At 47.5% G+C, this 19,538-nt stretch overlaps 2 protein-coding genes across 5 annotated transcripts in view; one reads left to right on the top strand and one right to left on the bottom strand.

Annotated features, from left to right (window-relative positions):
• Positions 1–19,538, bottom strand: part of LOC125954609 (potassium voltage-gated channel protein Shal) — a 55,591-nt gene that overhangs the window by 24,195 nt on the left and 11,858 nt on the right. For all 4 annotated transcript variants that reach the window (XR_007469047.1, XM_049685063.1, XM_049685062.1 and 1 more), the window contains exons 2-3: positions 12,392–12,462; positions 1–327 (exon numbers count right to left, since the gene is read on the bottom strand). The exon at positions 1–327 is cut by the window's left edge and continues 1,392 nt beyond it. The gene's annotated coding sequence lies outside the window, so the exon portion shown is untranslated. The remainder of the gene's footprint in view (positions 328–12,391; positions 12,463–19,538) is intronic.
• On the top strand, positions 4,077–17,939 carry LOC125954588 (protein artichoke-like). The gene is made up of 2 exons (XM_049685026.1): positions 4,077–7,509; positions 16,846–17,939. The coding sequence occupies exon 1, from the start codon at positions 4,152–4,154 to the stop codon at positions 7,002–7,004; it is 2,853 nt and encodes a 950-aa protein (XP_049540983.1). The 5' UTR covers positions 4,077–4,151; the 3' UTR covers positions 7,005–7,509; positions 16,846–17,939.

Raw genomic sequence — 19,538 nt, 5'->3', positions numbered from 1 at the left:
CACACACACACTCTAGGATATAGACACACACACACGATCTGCGGGAACAACCGCGCACCTGTTCACGAGTCCTGCTCTCCAACACGAGTCTCGTCGCTGGATCGCATACCCTGCTCAGGACTCAGGCGTGGTTCCGTTCTCGGTTCCGTTCGGGCATTCATCACTGCTGCCGCCGTGCAGCTTTGCGAACCCTCTCCCGCATGGTTCCCGTGCTCGTCCGATGGCTCTACGACTCAACGGTTAGCGCTTTGTTGCTCCGACCGTCGATTCCCCATCGTTTCCGTGCGATATCGTGGATTGTGGCTAGACTCTTGGCTGTGTGTTTGGCTGGAAAGAGAGAGAGAGAGAGAGAGAGAGAAAGAAAAAAGGGAACAGTATGAGTGAAGAGTTTTTAAAGCATGGAACAGTTAATACTTGGCCGCACAAAATAGGTCATATCTCAGCCAAAAAATGACGTATAAAGAAAGGAAAGGTGTCATTTTGTAGGTTTTCTTATTCCCTTTAATAGGAATATTGATTAATCATTAGTTTTTTTATAAGACTATTTGCACAGTACTGACCTACCAAATGATGTGACCTACCATTTGCCCTTTTGTTGCACCTTACCTTAATTTCAGTTAGTTTTTTTTTATAGATTTCTGAGATACTTTTTCAGTTTCTTTATAATAATTGTCCAATAGAAATTGAATGGAACGAAAATCGAGACATTTTGGTGGATTGATAGCTTTCCCTATGAAATCGATCTATTTGAATGCAAACAATTAATTCCATACCTTCGTTAAGAACAGGTGTCTAAATCATGCCAAACTTACACATGATCATTGGTGGACAAATGAAGAACAAAATCCTTTTCTGTAGACACTCTTTTCTTGCACAAATTCCGAATGAACGTTGCCCCAATGGGGAAAACATTTGATTTGTCGCCACAATGTCAATCCCATCCCAAGTCATCATCTTACGGGCAAATTTATATTCTTACATAAACCAAACCCTTCCTAAACCATTCCTTCTATGATTGGCAAAGTCAAATCGGTAGCCCGATATTTTTCGAAATGCATTTTTACAAGTGTTCCACCGTCCATCGAAATGCATGGTTTGAATTCGGTCAACACTTGTTCATACAGCTTCCCTGCACGGATTTGGGCAATCAAGCTGTGCTCTAGGGTCCTATTTGGCTACTTTCTGGCATAATACGATCCTGAAACTTCATTTAAACATATTTGCCGAACTGTTATGTCGACTGTCGTGAGTTTTTTTAGTGGAATTATGCTCCAAGATTGTCGACCCACCTTTGTCTGCAGAATCGAGCATTCGTTACACTTTTGTTACACTTTTTCGGCTGTTTTATTTCGCTAAAATCCAGGTAAAAGTCCTCCAGTAACGTTTCCATATGGTATTTTGAGTTGAGTTTGGAAATTTTAAGACTTTCACGGTTTTTTCTCCTGGCAAATCGAGTTTTAATAGTGAGTGTGTAGTTTTGTTTTTTGCCTTTTGTTTTCTATAGGCGATAATTTTTAAAGGCGTAGATCACTAAATACGCAGACTACAATAATTAAAAGCTGATGCCAACAGAATGGCAAAGTGATCACTAGGCGCGCTGCAATGATTAAAAAAAGCGGCCAAATATTAACTGTTCCATGCTTTATGACATAATTCTTCCATAATGCTGCGAGATGCACCACATTTCCGTTCAGAACGCAGTGACGAGTCGCCGTTGGAGTCGACAAAGAATGCACAAAAGACGAATGATGATGTGTCAAAGCGATGCTCGCGTTCCGTGCTGCTAATTGATTGATTCCATCATGTGGCGAATCCAAATGCAACTCACTCGGTTGCGCTTATGCTAACCCCGATCGATCGCACCACAGCTGATGACGATGTGCCCAGTCGACCGGGGATTATTCCCTGGGAAGGATTCTATTCACACCAAGCGGCGCGCGTGAGTGTGTATCATCATCAATCTGCCTTCATCAGGATGTCTTTCAAAGCAGCATAATGGCCTTGCCGACCGACCAGCTGACATCCTGGCGATGCCCGACCATCCTGGCGAAGTGGATTGAAAACATAATTCATCGCCCCATTCGCATGAATAATCGCGATATGATATGAAAACACATCTTTTATGATCCCGTTTGCTTTCAAAATGTGATGGATTGTGGCTGACAAAAAAAAATGCTGACTGACTGACTCACTCAGGAACTCGGCCGTCAGGTCACTAGAGCCATTGAGAACGGATCGAAGTACGGTCATAATCCTCCGACTGACCTAATACTTATTGGCCGAGCGTGGCGCGATGCAGCATCCCATCGGGCTTAGCATCACTTGCTATTCAACTACTGCTGCTGCTGCTGCTGCTGCTGATGACGCATTTGTCAAGTGCAACCAAGAGGAGTGCCAAGGAAGAGGACACTCTTCCCTCTTTGGCAACAATATTTTGCTTCGCCAGTTTATTGATTGTTTTTCGCGTTCTCGTTCGGTTCGGTCGGGGGGATTTGCCGGAGTGTTCCGGTACAACCAGCGAGTCCTTCAAGACTATCGATGGAGCATCCATAGAGCAGGAGACTCGAGTGGACTGCCACTTCACACCGTCCGTAACGAGCACAACTCAATATTGAAGCTCAAGTTCCGTGAGCAGACCATCCGCCGCCGAATCGGAGAAATAAAATTTAGAATCGCAGCCTCTACGGTCGGTCCATCGTACGATCGATGGTAACTTCCACGAACCTCGGCAACATGGCAATGGCGATCACGGTCGTGTTTCCGGTTCCAGAGCTCGACTGCTCCGATCCGAACACAATTTATTGCTAAATAATCGGAAATAATGGCAATATTTTGTGCTTTAATAGCCACATAAAACAAGCTCGGCCACAGCAGACGGTAGACGCGGTCACATACACACACACACACACACACACACACACACAAACACAAAAAACGCGGACCAATTCATTTGCGCCGCGAACCGCGAAAGTGGAAAGCAATAATAATTGTCCTTTGCACACTGCTAGCCAGCCAGTCGGTCGGCCATCGGTGCCTTTCCAAAGTCGACGGCCGCCGGATCTCATTACTGGTTGGCTTCCGGTTTCCGCCGATCACGCGCCGTCCCGACAACACAATATGTTTGCGATTGTTTGCGAGAACAGCCAGGCAGAAGTAAAACATATTTGCGGATCGTATCCGAGCGCGAATCGTGGTGTTCTGTGTGGCCATACGCTCGCCTTATTTTTCGGAAAACTGAAAAAGGCCATAAAATATACCCCAGGCTCTGCGCTCCGGAATCGGCAACGACGACGACGACGACGATGGACATCGGAGGACATAATTATGATGCATTCGAATCGAAATTGGTACGAGTATTGGCACAAACAGCTCCGGGGGCCAATGGTTTTATTTTTCGTCATTTTGTTCTGATGTTTTCGTGTTGTCCTTCCAGCGCGGCGCGTTACAAGGTACGGTTCGTTTGGTTGGATGATGATGATGGAAAACGTGTTTGAAAAACATCAATTAATTCCCTTTCCGAATGCACGAGCCCATCATGCTCTTGTGTCTTCGGGGGCTTCCTGCTCATCGGTGGAACATTGATCGTTGAATTGAAAAGGTTTATTTTTGCCATCCCAGAAAGCGTCGGCCCGGAAATGGAACCGCTGTTTACGGATGCAAACGGGAACTGCAAAGCGAAATTTCCTGTCGCCGTCGCATCGTTGTTACTGAATGCTACGACAGAAAACATAAGCTTGTGGGCAAGTTGTGCCATTCCGGGAATCGAATGTAATGGCTCTCTTCTTATCTCGCTCGCGATTTGCCACAGCATTCAATCACGCAGTAAATGAGGCAGAAAATAATGCAAAAGTTATATAAAAAAAGAGTATAACACTCTGTCACATCACATTATGTCTCAGAAAAACGGTTCCAGCCAGCTATCAGTGGCAATGCAGAGGATCGAAGCGAAAGGTTATCAAGGGGTCCGTCAACCTTGAAACAGATTCCACAACCAATCGCCACCGCACGCAACGACGTGCGTACGCATCGTGTGTCAGTTGCATCAGTTTAGTATTTGCCTCCTGGCGTGCATCTTGTCGTGTTATCAACTGGATTAGTGAAAAGATTTAAAGGTTTTTAAAGAATTTATTTCGAAAACGACGACGTAATCAATGGCTACGACTCGGTTTCTTCTTGTGCTCGGTGCGATGACAAGCGTCTGTGTAGCGTTTGTGATCGATGCGGAAATCGAATCAACAACTTATGCCATTAGCACGAACGAAGAACACCTATCTAAAGACACTTCGAGGGAGCAGCCACAGGCCACCGGCACTGGACGTATGTGCTCTTTAGAATCTGAACGCTCTTATCCCGTGATATTGTCCGAGTTGCTCCACGAAAGGTGTCCTCTCGGTGACCGGGTTGTCCAGCTGCACATTTCGACCCTAGCTCATACGGTGCACCAGGATGCGTTCCGGTCTTTCGAACGGTTAACCACACTTTGGCTCGACAATAATCTGCTGACCGAAGTGCCAACCGATGCGTTTTCCGGTCACCTGCCACGCCTGAAGTCACTGTCGATGCGTAACAACCGGTTGCAAACGATACGAAGCGAGCAGTTCCGGGAGGTGGCCCATCTGGAGTCGCTATCAGTGAGCGAGAATGAGATTACGTTCGTGGAGCCGGCCTCGTTTGGCTCACTGGAAGGCCTAACGTTCCTTAATCTGAGCTGGAATCAAATCACTGCCCTCGATGGAACGGTGCTTCAACCGTTACGCCGTCTGCAAGTCCTCGATCTTAGTTACAACAGTCTTGCTAAGCTAAACCCGGGGCTTTTGGTGATGCTTGGTGAACTAAAAGAGCTACGACTGCGAGGGAACCTACTAGATGCGTTGCATCGAAACGCGTTTGTCGCTCTGAAGGAGCTAAAGTATCTCGATTTGTCGTACAACTTCTTCCGGACACTCCCAACGGGGCTTCTGGGCTCCAACAGGAGGCTGCAAGAGCTACACCTCGAGGGGAATCTGCTCAAAAGAATCGAACCAGCGAATAGTTTGAATGAGTTGGCTTACTTGAAGCATCTAGACTTGAGTAACAATAGGATCGAGTATTCATCCAATGAAACGTTGCTTTCTCCGCTTCAGACGCAGCTCCTATACCTGAATTTACAGGGAAACAGATTACAGCAACTGCCTCCGATAGCACTACAAACGACGGAACTTTTGCTGCAAAACAATCACCTGCGAGCTATTCGAAGAATCAAAGGACAGTCAAATAAACAACAGCCCGTGCAGAGTTTGATGCTATATGGAAATGCGATCGAAACGATCGACCAAGATGCCTTTCAAGACCTGCCACTACTCGATACACTCTACCTGGACAACAATCGCATTACGGAGCTATCACCGTTACTGTTCAAGTCGAACGATCATCTGCAACACGTCACCTGTAGCTACAATCGTTTGACTATCGTCAAAACGAATACTTTCGCGGGTCTATCAAGACTACATTCGGTTGATTTGTCACACAACGCGCTAACTACCATCGAAGGTTCCGCCTTTTACGGTTCACCGATTCGCTACCTTAATCTGAACGGCAATCATCTCACGCGGCTAGATGGACGAGGTCTGGCGGGCACCAAACTCCACTTTCTGCATGCCGATACGAACGACATCAGCTCACTTCAGGATCTTGGACCGAGTGTATTTGACGAGCTGCAGGAACTTTCATTGAGCGGTAATCGAATTGATTCGTTCAGTGAGATCTGTAGCGAGCATCGATATCCCATGCTTACGACCCTCGAACTGTCCAACAATGCGCTACTGTCGGTGGATCAGAACTGTCTTGCAAGTCCCTTGACCAGAACCGGTCAGACAATGCCGATAAGCATCGGACTTACGCATAACAATTTGACCGAAATTCCTGCATTCAGTGGTCCAGTGCTTGCTCTCGATCTCACGGGGAACAGCAAACTCGAGCTACAGAGTGTCCACTTTCAAGCGTATCAAAGCACGGAGAGGCTTCTCCTTCGAGACACTTCGATTCGTATCCTCTTTGCCAATCATTTCACCTTCCTGCCTGACTTAAAACACTTGGAAGTTGGCTCGGAGGTGCTCGAAAGGATTGAGGAAGACGCACTTTATCTACTGCGACTAGAACACCTCACGATCAGTGGTTCACTGATGACTGCGATGTCTTCGGAGCTGCTGAAAGGTCAACATCAGCTACAAACGGTTTCGTACGCGCACAATAGACTCACCAACCTTCCATCCGACACATTCCGGGACAGTCAGCAGCTGGTAGAGATCGATCTTTCGTTTAACCACCTAACAGCCGTTGATCCTTTGTGGTTCAAGGAGTTAATCAACCTGAAGCTGATCAACCTAGAGAGCAACAGACTCTCCACAATACCAGGACACCCGGCACTAAATGGAATATCGCTGGAGGTATTAAACGTTGCCAACAACTCGCTCACTAGCATCGACGTTGAAAGTTTGCTGCTGCAGATACCGATCCAATCACTCAACATATCGCACAACAACCTAACCGACCTGGAGCTACTGGACCGTTACACCGTCATTGCCCTGCTAGACGTTTCCGGCAACCAGTTGACGGATTTGGAACTTCAACCACACTACCGCACGCTGATTGCCAATTCCAACCGCATCCAATCACTTCGCTGGGCGTCGACCGGCCAAAAGTTCCACCTGCACTACCTGGCGTTAGCGGAAAATCGGTTGGAAGAGGTAGACCAACGAATGTTTACACTGCGGTTCCTGCAAGCGCTTGATCTTTCGGAGAACAGACTGAACAGCTTTCCATTCGAGCAGCTCCATCAGTTGAAGCTCCTTCAGGTGCTGGATGTTTCGCGGAACAACATACGAAGGTTGGCCACACAACCACGCGTACCATACTTTAGAGTTTATTCGCTTGATTTGTCCGAAAATCCGCTCGACTCACTGCCGGATCACTTACTCAATGCAATCGCCGTGCACAGTCTCACCGTAGATCACCGATTAGTGTGATGTGGTGATGGGCTAATTTCCAGTAAACCTCCTGTTTGTAGATTCAAAATAAAACACAGAATTTATGGGTCGAAATGAGACGAAAATCCAATCGCTTGCGCTACATCGTAGGACCCTACTAGAGCCATTAAAAGTGTTGAAATATTTGCACAAACTATCATTTAACTGTGCTTATGCAAAGCTGATGACCACCTTATCTACACCGCACCGCGTCGAAGGGCCTCGAAGCAGAGACAGTGACAGTTCTGTAGAGATGTCCTGACCAGCGCGATTCCCTTACGGCACTTTGTGGGTCCCCGCCCATCGTCCCTGGAGGTTCCCAGGCAAAACTTTATCTCGCCACTAGGCTAGACCATCGCCAGCGCTGACGATCGATGAAGCTTACGTAACGAGAAGCGCCCGCCTGAAGCAATCAGATCCTGCAGCTGCTGTCCAAAGGCCATGGATGGATAGGCTAAACGGGGCTGTGGACCCCTTGTGACAGCCCGTAGACAGCTCGCCGAGGGTAAGTTCAGAAACTTCCATTACTATCAATCACTCTGCAAACGGTGGAGGCGAAAGGGAGCCGGAAAGAGGGGGTTTGTGGTTCCTCTCTATTCTGCACAACACGGCTTCACACTGTCGCTGCTGGTGCCCCGCACGACAAATGCGCCAGTAAATGAGGCCACAACTTGTATTGAGCGTTCTGCGTGTGTGTGTGTATGCGTTGTTACTCGAGCGCTTCGGATTCCAATTCCAAAGCAAAACGGGTTGAAAGTGTGAAAAGGCACTCCCGGCAGGGTGTAGTACGAAGTAGACAAGAGGAAAATGTAGACATGCTTTGAAGGGTGAACGAACACAAATGGAATGGCGATGGGCGCACGCACCACTCGACACACACACACACACACATGCGAGCGAGTGAGCGAACACACATGAAATCAAGTTAACAAAACCTCCCAAAAACCCACTGCTGATGGCACTGGCACCAACCATTGGCCGCTTCGCTCGATTGTAATGCTGAAACACGGGGTGGCCGCAGAGAACAAAATTACAAAAAGGGATGCCCACGGATGGTCGACTGGCCACGCCACGTTCACTAGTTCATGCACTACAAAATTGTAATGAATGTGAATTGATGCTGCTGCAGAAAAGTGCTGCATTGGCCGGAAAGTTTTAACCCACCCCTACCCTCCCTTCGGGACCACAAACACACACACACACACCACACCAGATGTGGGGTCAGACGAGCGGCATACTAAAAATGGCCGCACGTTCGTTACACCATCCACCACCACCAACGCTATTGCGTTGTTTCATTTTTGACCTCCAGTTTTTTTTCCATCCAAAAGCAAAACCAAACAACCAAACACACACCGACAAAAAAAAGGACGGGTATCAATATTTGGAATTTTTTGTCGAAAAGCCAACCAGCCAAAGAATGAATGGAATGGAGTTGCGGGGTGGGTGTGTGCGGACGGAGTGTCCGAAAAGTCCGAATGAAAATTCATGGTCCGCTGGTGGCTGCAACGGCGCCATTCGGGGTTTTAATCGGAATAATTTGCTGCATTCACAAGAATGCTCACAATGCATCGCGGTGCAGTGTGTGTGTGTGTGTGTGTGTGTGTGTGTGTGTGTGTGTGTGCGCACGAGAGTTGTGTCGAGTTGCGAAGCGGGGAAAAATGTTTGGTTTTCTTTGAGCTCCACGATGAAAGCCATTACAAAAGTAAACTAGTTTAGTTTTCTTTTCATTAAATATCGAAAACTTTTCCAGTTTCCATTACTTCTGGACTATGTCTCGGAGCGCACAATCAACGGAGCGGGTGTTGTTGTTAGTAACATCTTAAAACTTAAATTACTTTTGTTATACTTATTGGAAAACTTATTTTTTGTGCTCTTTCTTAATATGATTTACTAATAAAATAACTAAAGAAAAAAGTCAGATGCCTCCTCGTTCTCCTTCAACATGCAAATTACTTAATTATGGTAGAAAAAAAATATTAATTTTGTAAATTGAGTTTCTGAAAATAAAGGAAACCTCTTCTTAACAACTGTAAAAAAATAATATTTAAACTGGCATCACGAGCTAATTAACGGAAGGGTATCTTCAATCAGTTCAAAAAATGAAACTGTGGAAAAGTGTTCTAACAGTCTAATAGTTAAAACCATTCCATAAACTGCGTTTGGAAAAATATTTACATTTTGTCAACCAACATAATACAATTCTTTGCATTTTGTTGGATAGCGTGATTGGAAAACTCTAACCGTAAATCGAAAAAAGCGAAAAAGAAAAACGACGACACATGAAGACGATCAATGTGTTCAGAGCCCCTCCCTCCCCTGCAAAACGCGCAATGCTGAGTGGAGATAGGGCGGAGCAATAAGCATAATGAGGCAACACCTTTACCACCTTCCGAGATCGGGTTGATGGTGAAAAATGTAACTACCAGAGCGCCATTTGCCGACGGCAATTCATGGCGCAGTTACGCCACCAACCGAGGATTCCAGCACCACATACTCAAGCACATTCCCCTTCCCCCTCACCGACACACACACGCACACACAAATATCTCTCCGAAAATTCCGAAACTAATCGAAAACCCAGCCCAGCCCGGCCTTCCAGCCTACCGCCAATCGCACGAAAAGCCCTATTTTGGTTTTCCGATTGAACCCACACATCGTGGAGTGGGAGTGGGGGCAGGTGGCCTTTGGGGGGAGTTCTCCTCTCACATCCTTCTCGTCATTTTAGGGTCCCTTCGCCGCCTGTCGTCGAAGGGTATCTGTCGAATGTCACTCGTGGGCTTCCGTAAGTGGATGAAATTAACTTTTATTCGATTTCGAGCTGAGCCTTTACCACCTTCGCGTAGCGGGGTAGAAGGGGACGAACGGAAGAGCTCCACCATCCGCTCTCTCTCTCTCTCTTTCCGCACCCTTACAGTTCGCTGATCGTTTGCCACCGAGTGGAGGCCATCATTTTTCCCCCCAAGCACCGTTGACACACGCCTTTTGATGGTAGTGGAGGTGGAAGGAGGGGTTGGAGAGTGTGCGGCCCTACAATAACAACCAAAAGCGCCTCTCAGCAGCCCTCTCTTGGTCCTGGCGTCGAACCAAACCGAACAGCTCACGGCACTCCACCACCACAACATCGTTCCTCCAGAGTAAACTCGAAGGATCCGGTCGGTGTCTGTCTGTGTGTGTGTGTGTCGCGGTCGAAGCTGTCGCTAATGAAGTTCGGGCGCTCGTGCAGAGCAAGCAAGCAGGGAAAAAAGATGGCGAAAGGCGAAAATTTATTGTTACGATCGTTATCTGGGACCCGGGTTGCTATGATTCCTTCGGTCATCATTTGCAAACAATGGCGTTTCAAATGAGCCTCATCTCGGCAGCGGATCGTACCGTGCCGTGCCCATGGTACTGGGGCTACTCGGTCACGGTGTGCCCCTGTCCCTACCCCTGCCATCCCCGGAAGATGGGTAATTTATTAATGCAAATTGGAATAAATTTAGGTCAACGAATTCATAGTTGCAATGATGTCCGGATGCGGGCTGCGCGATAGCTCGCGCCATTCGTCCAGTGACACGGGCCGGGACCGGTCGGGTAAAGGGGATGTCGGAGAGAGGCCGAACCATTTGTTTCGAACCGCAATCATTGGATGGTGCCCGGAGAGTGGGGTCTGAGGACCATCACCATGATACTTCCTGCCGTTACTGCCAACGGATAACGGACGACGATCGGATCGGAAAATGGCGAAATCTGTGAGCGCTAGCGAGAGAACAATAACTGGTCCACTGAAGTCTCTTCACAAGCGCCAGAGACATTCATTCATTTTTTCCCGACAATACTTGGACTGCAAAGGAAAAGCTGCAAAACAGCGAAACAGAAGGGTTTCAGGAACATTTTCTGAAAAAATATATTCTGCCCCCCGGGACGATTTGAAGGATTTTATAAACGGGACGGGGATCGCGTTGCACTTTTGCGTACCTTGAGCGACTTCCGCGGTTGCCGTTCGGACATTCGGAAAATGGATTACTTCCTGCTGCTGGGAACAAGGTGCTGCGGGGACCTTGTTTGCATAACGCTCGACAATCGTTTTTGTCGCTGGCTTCTCACGTCTCAGGCCGGTAGTGGCTTCCGGATCCAATGCTTTCCATTCGGTCAACAGCAGGTAAGCAAACTTTGCGACGAGTTTTCCAAGACACACACACACAATACACGCTACTGAGTTTAAGCGAGTGGAGGCGATCACTTTGCCTTGAAGAGTGCTTTGAGGTGGTTAGTAGCACTTGCTAGATAAAAGTTTACGCTACGCTCATGTGTGTGTGTGTGGCAAGACGGAAACGGCGTGAGTTATCCTTATGCTACAAGAGAGTGAGTGATTGACAAGACAAAGTTTTTCCTGGGAAATTAGATTCCCTGGAACGTGCTAGCTTGAGTTCCACTGTTCCACTCTGGGCACAAAGCACAGTAACGACAATTCAATCCAAGTTGGCATGCGCTAAGAATGCTTAAAATGGAGCGGTCAAAGCGTCGTCGCGGTCGTCGTCGTTGCCGTGGTTTCATGTTTCGAGTCACGATGGTGGAAGGATCTCTGCATTAGGATTGAATCCAATTGGTTGGCATTCCAGGGAGCAGAAGGAATTGGATTTTTGTAAAACACAAAACGTTACCTTGAAGAAGTTCTTCACCTGACAACTCGCGCACGAGAGTGCTGGCTGGAATATTTATTCCACGATCCCACCGCCCTGATGAAGGTTTGCATCGTAAGACGCAAGAGTGTGCGTGAGTCTACAAAGCCAATGCAAACACTGACTAGAAGCACCGAACTTGACGTTCTCGGTTCTTTTGAAGCTAGGCAGTCGAGTGACGATCGTTGGGCAAAAAATCCACGTGCTGCAAACACACAAGGTTCGGGTCTCACATAATTCAACAATGCGCGTGCTGCTTGTGTTTTATCAGGACAAACCAATTCGAAAAACCTGATATTTTCTCGGTCAACACCAAAGCTCCAACAAGCAGCAGCCTCAGAGGGAAATGTCGTGGCCCGTGGTTTGGGTTCTGGGTTCGCTGTCTTTCGATTTCTATCGTCTAGTATCGAAAGGATTCGAACGGAACAGTCAAGTGTATTCCTGCCTTCTGTTGGGTTTTTCGTTCGAACGGAGAAAACGAGGTTCGGAATAAATTAGGGGAAAGATTGATTTTTGCTGTTTCGTAACTTCGAACGCATGTTTCGACATGGCGACACCACCGGTGCCGGTAGTGCCTGATAGTAAACATGGTGAGCAGATTGGATCAATTAAGATCGAAATCCGTGTCGCATTCCCCAAACGAGCCAAGTTGATTAACGCACAAGCGACTCGAAAGAGGTCTGCGGCATCCTCCTTTTGGGGGCTGTAACTAGATTTGCATATTACCTTGTCAAGTCAGGGCTTCGAGCGGGACCGACCGTTGACCAGTAGCGTCGGTAACAGTGGTAGAAAGGGGCCTGCAACGAAAAGTGAAAGGAGAAAATCATGTTATAGGCTAGATTGAATCACGAAGGTCCCTTCGTCGCTTTTCTTCATTCACTTCGTCGTGCTCATCGACAGCCCATCCGCGATGGATGGATTCCCCCCCCCAAAGGGAGGACCTTTAAGTCATCATTTCTCCTCGGCTTGTAAGTGTATTATCCGGTAAGTAGATGTTTTCAATCTATCTCTACCTCTGTTATCGTCAGACACGTGTCAAGTCCCTTGGGCGCGCGCGTTGATTTATGTTCCATAACGAGCCGAAAATGAAGCAGAAATTACGCGCCAACACCAAGCCAAGCGATCGTTTATTCCATTCCAGGGTTTCTCGTTGTTGGATGCATTTTTTTATGGACCTCAACACAGGTACAACACAATGAACAGATTGTGTGTGCGCATGAGGTTATCGGGGTGTCGTGTACAAGCGGTGTTGGTGTAGAGCATGGTTGTTGCCATGTTGTCTGTTGTCGACGTCCGTGGCCTCACCTCATTGGTATTGGCAACAACCATTTTGCGAAGTCCGCGCTTCTAATGTACACCGTTTCGTGAGGTGAGGGCAAAAGGGATGAAACCATAATCCAACCAAGCAGATCCAGCAGCAGTAGCAGCATCAAGCACCGCTACCACCGTGGCCATCTCGTGGTCCCTCGGATGTTCAATTTCGCATTTCCAATATGATAAATGAAGGCTGGCTCGTAAAGCGTTTTCATGGTCTCGATGGAAAACAACAGAAAAAGGGAAAGTGCACGAGAAAGAGAGAGAAACAGAGAGAAAGAGAGAGAAACAGAGAGAAAGAGAAAGAAAAAAGAGAAAGGGAGCAATTTTTCGGCCAACAATTTTACAACCTCGCGAATTATCCCAACACAAAACCCCTGGCCAAGGGGATGGAGGTGCCTGCTGGATGTGCACCAAGCACCCGAACCATCCACGGTGTGTGCGTCCTCATAAAATGCCAATCGTCCCCACCAATTCCGTCCCTCCTTTCTCGGTTTCTACACCCGGGGAGCCCCCGAAGAATGCCCGAGATTAGGTTGCTGGCTGGCTGGATTTTACGCATGGGAAAAGGTCATCCGGGTCGAGTCTCGGTCGGCTCGGACTACCTTTGGAGGCAAAGGCCCGCCAATGCCCAAGCCGATCCGTAATAAAATCCGTAGCAAAGCCGTTTTTATATCTTTTTATTTCATTTGTAATACTCCGATAAGCGGCCGGCCTTTCGCTGGCCAACCAGGTGTTTAGGAGGAGAAGTTTGAGAAGCAGCAGTAGCAGCACCAGCAGCAAGGTGAGAGGCTGAGACAAGGCCCGAGAGCCTAGGCAACACGAAGCGCTTCAACCTCAAAGGACGAAACATACAACAACCGTCAGCGAGCTCGAGACTGGACTGGAACCGAAGCATCGCTGTGGTCAACGACGTATCGTGTGGTGGTGTGGAAAAACAGCCGAGTAGTGGTGGTATGTGCCTTGGAGTGGAAGTAAAGATGATTAAACGATGTAATAAAGTATGGAGTAGCATGTAACGAACATGTAGCCAGGACCCTGGGTGCTCCGATGTGCGCTCCGGCTCCGTCGTCCGGTGGGATGACCTTTCGTGAGATTAGAGCAACTTCTTTTGAATTTGCTTAAAGCCATCCATCATCGGCTTAATGACGCTGAAGAGGCCAATCCCTGGGTTGGGTGGAGAGCTCATCCCGCCGCCCAAACTACTCACATCCGCTTCTCCTTTGGCACCATCAGGGGAAAGTGTGAGTCTCGTTATCCTCGTACCTTGGCGCACATCTTCGCTTCCGCTTCGCTGGAACAGTGACAGCGAGAGTCGTTTATGCAGAACGGTTCGCGACGCAGTTCGCAGCCGCACGGAGGTGGAGAGGAACATAATGATAACGCATTATGGATCGTTGTTTTTCTGCTTCGTTCGTTGAATGTTGTTGATTACGTTCAACGGTACCGGCGGACGCTGTAGCAGTAGTAGTTGTAAGGCGAGCGAGCGAACGACTGACCACATCATGTCTTTCACTTGATGGGTGGCAACACAAACGAGGACCCTACCCGGAGAGAATTGATGAACTACATTATTCAATATGGCGTGCACCATTACTCTCCCCCCGATGGAGCACTTCTCAGCGGCATAATGTAGCGATGCTTTAAGATGGCAATGGCCAGTGTGAAAGCGGTTCCCCAAAGCGGTGCTTTGTGCTTTCAAATTGTAAGACAAATGCTGGCCGACGCTTTGACTTACTGTACGCTTTGGCTGTTGTGTAACTGTTAAATGGTTGTTGTGAGGCGTCATAATGGAGACAATATCGCTGAGGATGATTTGTTTTTAACACTAGATATACCAGACCGGTCATTTGGACCAGTCGAACACTTCAATTTTAAAGTTATACTTAGAGTATACTTTTTAATAACACAAAATTATTTGACATGCATTAGAAACGAATATAGTTTATGATTTTGCATCTCATACCAGAATGACCGATCATTGTGCAAATGACAGTGTTGAAGAAAATTTGTTCTGTCAACACGTAAAATATGTTCAAACTTGTTTCTAATTTTCATCGGCACGTGAACTTTTTCTTGTGTAATGATTTTGAGGCGCTAAAAATGTCGCAGAGCCAATCAAACCTTCTGCATACTTAGGAAATTTATCCAACATACCCACAGAATGTTCAGCCGTCGAACAATTTAATTTTTTCACTACTAATACAGTTTTTTCTGTTGTTTTTTTTACAATCATAAGAGTATATAAAGACTAGAAGCCTTTCTCCTTATGTACCAGCCATTACATGAGCCTAAAAACCACCACAAGCCATTTTCCTGGTTCTACCATTACCCATTCTGGTAGAAATAGGTATAGTATAGTTGCCGGTATATCTAGTGTTAACAGCGATTATCATTACATGCTGCGGAAGACCTTTACGCTAATGGCATAGCACTAAGCTCCTGTAGCAAAAAATTCAAAAGAAATCATCAGAAACGTTAATAATGGTCTTAGAAAATACGAAAAATATTGTAAACAAACGGAATGTTAGAATGATTGCCGAAAAAACCCCGAAATAATCTTGCATATTTGCACAAAAATCAACAAAACAATCATAACATGGAAGTAAACCGAAAAAAAACCTGGAACTCACTTCCACACAAAAGATTAACATTCAAAACGCACATAGACAATACGAGATATCGAATGCGAAACCTTCGACCATTATACATATAGGAAACAAAAGGAAATCAAAATTAATCGATTGCACAAAAGAACTGCAGACACTTTATACGCAGACCGACACCAAAATTGTGATGCTAACCCATTCCACACATTTAGGAATATTAGGGGTGATGCGAACGTGGGCCAAACTCACAAGAATAGAATAAATTCTAACTAACTTCGAAACCCTTGGAAACATTCAATCAAAGAAGCGTATCGAATGGCATTCTGATGGAAATGCTTCCTTCGAGAGAAGCGTCGGATCTAAAGTGATTGGATTTCGAGCAACTATGCACATTCGAATCGGTCGTAGAGGAGAGAAAACTCTATCATGGACAGATACTGGACCCATTGGCATTGGCAAGGATCCGAACACACCGAGACCGATGATATCGAAAAATGATAAAATGACGCAGGCAGACTGACTGACTGACGCAAAAAAAAGGAAACACAACCTCAATCGACGAATGAATTCATCATCCACACACACACACACACACACACACACACACACACACACGAGCATTTGACCACCGGGTAATGTTTCCCTTTTTGAGGTTAAGGATAAGCCGAGTCCCAGAGTCCCAGATGTTTGCAGCCGAAGAGCGACGATCGAAAAGGGGGCCCGGAATGTAAATGCTCGATCCTGGCCCGACTCCCACCGTTATTTCCCTTCGAACGAGCGAAAGCGAAACCCCTTTTGGCTGGGATTAGGACCTGGGCCAGGGACACCTAAGGTAGGCAGAAAAGGAAAATCACAAAAAAAGTCGATCTACGCTCCTGTGCCGCGGTGTGCGGTGTGCCGAGTGAGCCACCAAACCGGGCTTCCGTGCTACCGAGGGTGGCATTTGAATAAATTCTCCACCCCAAAAGCCGGTTCGAGTCGAGGTCGAGCATGAACTTTGACCTTTTCTCGAGCCAAACGGCCAAAGCTCCTGCCTGGTCTCGGCCTCGGTGTCGGTTGTTTGAGGAGTAAAATTTCTCTTTTTCTCCCTCCCTCCTTTTTTCAGGGAATCCAAATGTCCGATTAGTCTTCTTGCCCTTCATCACTTCTCTTCGTTTTCCTTCATCGATTTCTATACCTCTCTATCTCTCTCTCTTGTTCTCTTTCACCTTCACCATCTCACTCATGCTGTTCTGTGTCTATCGATGCGATGCTCAGCTGTACGATTGATCCGAGATCGATCAGAAGCAGTTGCGGGATTTTACCGAGCCAAACGCAGACGGAAGGAACTACGGATGGAGTGATTCCGCATCACCAGCCGCAGCACCAGCAGCACCGGCACCAGAGAGAACCAGTGAACCAGCGTGGAGTGTAAACACACAATAAACCCAATCTAAACAACGATGACGCAATGGCCAGAGACCAAACCAGAGACCATCAGCTACAATCAGCTCCCTTTTTCATTGCGTTCTACGTTCGTTCGTTTCAGCTGTGAATCGGAGGATCTTCGGTGTCTTTCAGGGGAAACCTCTACCCATACCGCCTCCTTGACCCCACATCTTACGGTTAGTAGCCGTCGATGGTCGTCAGACTCCGGCTCCAGAACCGGGCACAAAAGGGTGGCGTAGCAGGTATTAATAAATTTTCATTAAAAATAAACAAAAGCCGACGGTGAATGGTGGAGGGAATTTATCGTTCCTGCACCGCCATAAAATCGGTTGAATTATGCGTTCGCTTCAGTTCGGTTCAGTTTAGTTCAGTTCGGTTGGCAGTCCGGGCCAGTTGCCGGCATTTCAACATCGCTAGAGCACTAACAGTACTAGGTACTAGGCAGCATGCATTCGACCTTGACCAGACGTACTTCACGGTCTCTGGTCTGTCGGGTACTGGACACGAATTGAATTCAAATCAGCCACCGAATGATGGCAGCGAAAGGCAGATAGTCATATCATGGCCATCGCATCGCCAACGGATCTTCATCCATTTGCATTTGGCTGTTCATGCCCGTTTGCAGCAACAGGATTATGCCTTATCTCGCAATAGATTCCCATTCCCATGACTCGAGCTCAGGAACACCGTCGAAAAATGCTGAACCAGGCCGCTTTTTGTTGGTTCCATCGACCTAATAATGCTAATGATAATCGGGGAAAGGTAATTTCGGGACCCAAAAGGGGTGGCCCCCAACAGCCCCGACATCTCGATAGCGATGTTCCGTTCGAAGCTACGAGTGTAATCAACCGCGAAGGATTAGGCTATTCATTAGCCAACCGATGGAATGTTGACTGGCTTGGCAAATGAGGCGAACTCTTTACCGTACTGCCAGGTATGCAGAATCCCATCGATACCTTTCGAACCCAAATTTCCGGTCCAAAGCACGCATTCGATACGCTCGTGCTCAATCACACACACACACGCACGGGTAGCAGGACGGGCAATTAAAAATGGTTTCCCCCTAATTGGCATTGGCTTATCTCGTTCGTCGAGGTTCGTATCACGATCTGTCGCGTCAACAGAACAGTCCAGAACACCGGAAGAAGAGTTTATGAAAAGCGGAATCATTTAGTGAAGGAATGGATAATGGCGAAATGATTCCTATGGGGAACACATTTCGGGGAATAAACCTCTCCCACTCCCACTGACACAATGATTGATTCGGTTTGGAATACCTTTCGTACAAGGCTACAGCGCAGCGACTTCCCGACCGGCAGCGAAACACGACAGGAAACGGTCCCAAGATTGGGACTCCCGTTCCGGTTTCCGGTATTCGTCAATCCATAAAACGTGCCCGTGGGTGCGCGAAAGGGAGAGTAGAGAGTGAAACGGTTTAAGGGCAAGACGTAACCGGAACAGCGTTTCTTCATAAATCACTAAACTCTGAATCCGTTTTTGATTTATTTGATCCCGGTGAAAGTTTTGGAAACGAACAGCCCCCAACCTGGAACAGGACTCCAAAGAAGGGAGTACATAACTGGGGTCTGTCATCGAAAACACTGGCAAATCGGTTTCCAGATGCTGACTGAGGCCGTTGAAGCGTTCCGCGTGCTGCTAACGAGGCACCAAGATGCCGCCCCACGATGAGGTCTGTAGAAATGAAGACCACACAGCATACGAGAACCCCTCGACAATTGAATGCCATGCACGCGTTATGCTGAAGGTGAACAGTACGGTGGTGAACATAAATTAGCAGCAGAGACCAAGACCCTAGAGGACGCAGAAACGCAACAACAGCAGTACCTCGATGGTATTGTCGCTATATAAAGACCTCTAGACACCCTGTTGTTGGTCAAATGCACTGCCGGCATTCCGTACATGAATGCATTCCCGTTGTGCTTGCCATTTGGCCTTTCCAACGTTTGAACAAATCGCCTACTAACAGGGCAACGGCACTGTTCTGTTGTAGTAGGAGCCTCGGTTGCTCGGTTGCTGCGCCTCTCAAGCCGTCATGCTGAGACGGGTGGATGGCGAAGCGAATAAATTATAACTGAGGATCATTTAGTGCCCCTGCGAAGGACAGAGCTAACGTCGCCTGCTTCGGTTGCCCGCCCCGGGAAGTGCACTCTGTGCAGCGCAATCCAAAATTTAATTAGAAAAGTCCCTCGGAGAGGGGGCAGCAGAAGAAGGTTGCGCCGTGCGGTGCGGTGCGGTGCGGAGTGGCGGTGGGAGGAGGTTGATTTTTGGCACAGAATACGCGTCGTCGTTGATTCGCGCGCCACCACCAAGAACCAGGAAGCCGGAGCGTGGAGTCGCGAACGCGCAAACAATCGTAAAAAGAATGGCAATAAAATGGCCTCCGATGAAGACACGGTCAGCACGCCAGGGCACGGTGCTGGGAGGCGGACGGACGATGTCCAGTAGCGCTTGTTGACAGTCGGTCGCTCGGTGTGTGTGTGTGCACGCGCTCGTTCCGGATG

The sequence above is a fragment of the Anopheles darlingi genome, chromosome 3, assembly GCF_943734745.1.
Source record: "Anopheles darlingi chromosome 3, idAnoDarlMG_H_01, whole genome shotgun sequence".
NCBI classification, from domain to species: domain Eukaryota; kingdom Metazoa; phylum Arthropoda; class Insecta; order Diptera; family Culicidae; genus Anopheles; species Anopheles darlingi.
This window is presented reverse-complemented; position numbering and strand designations above follow the sequence as displayed.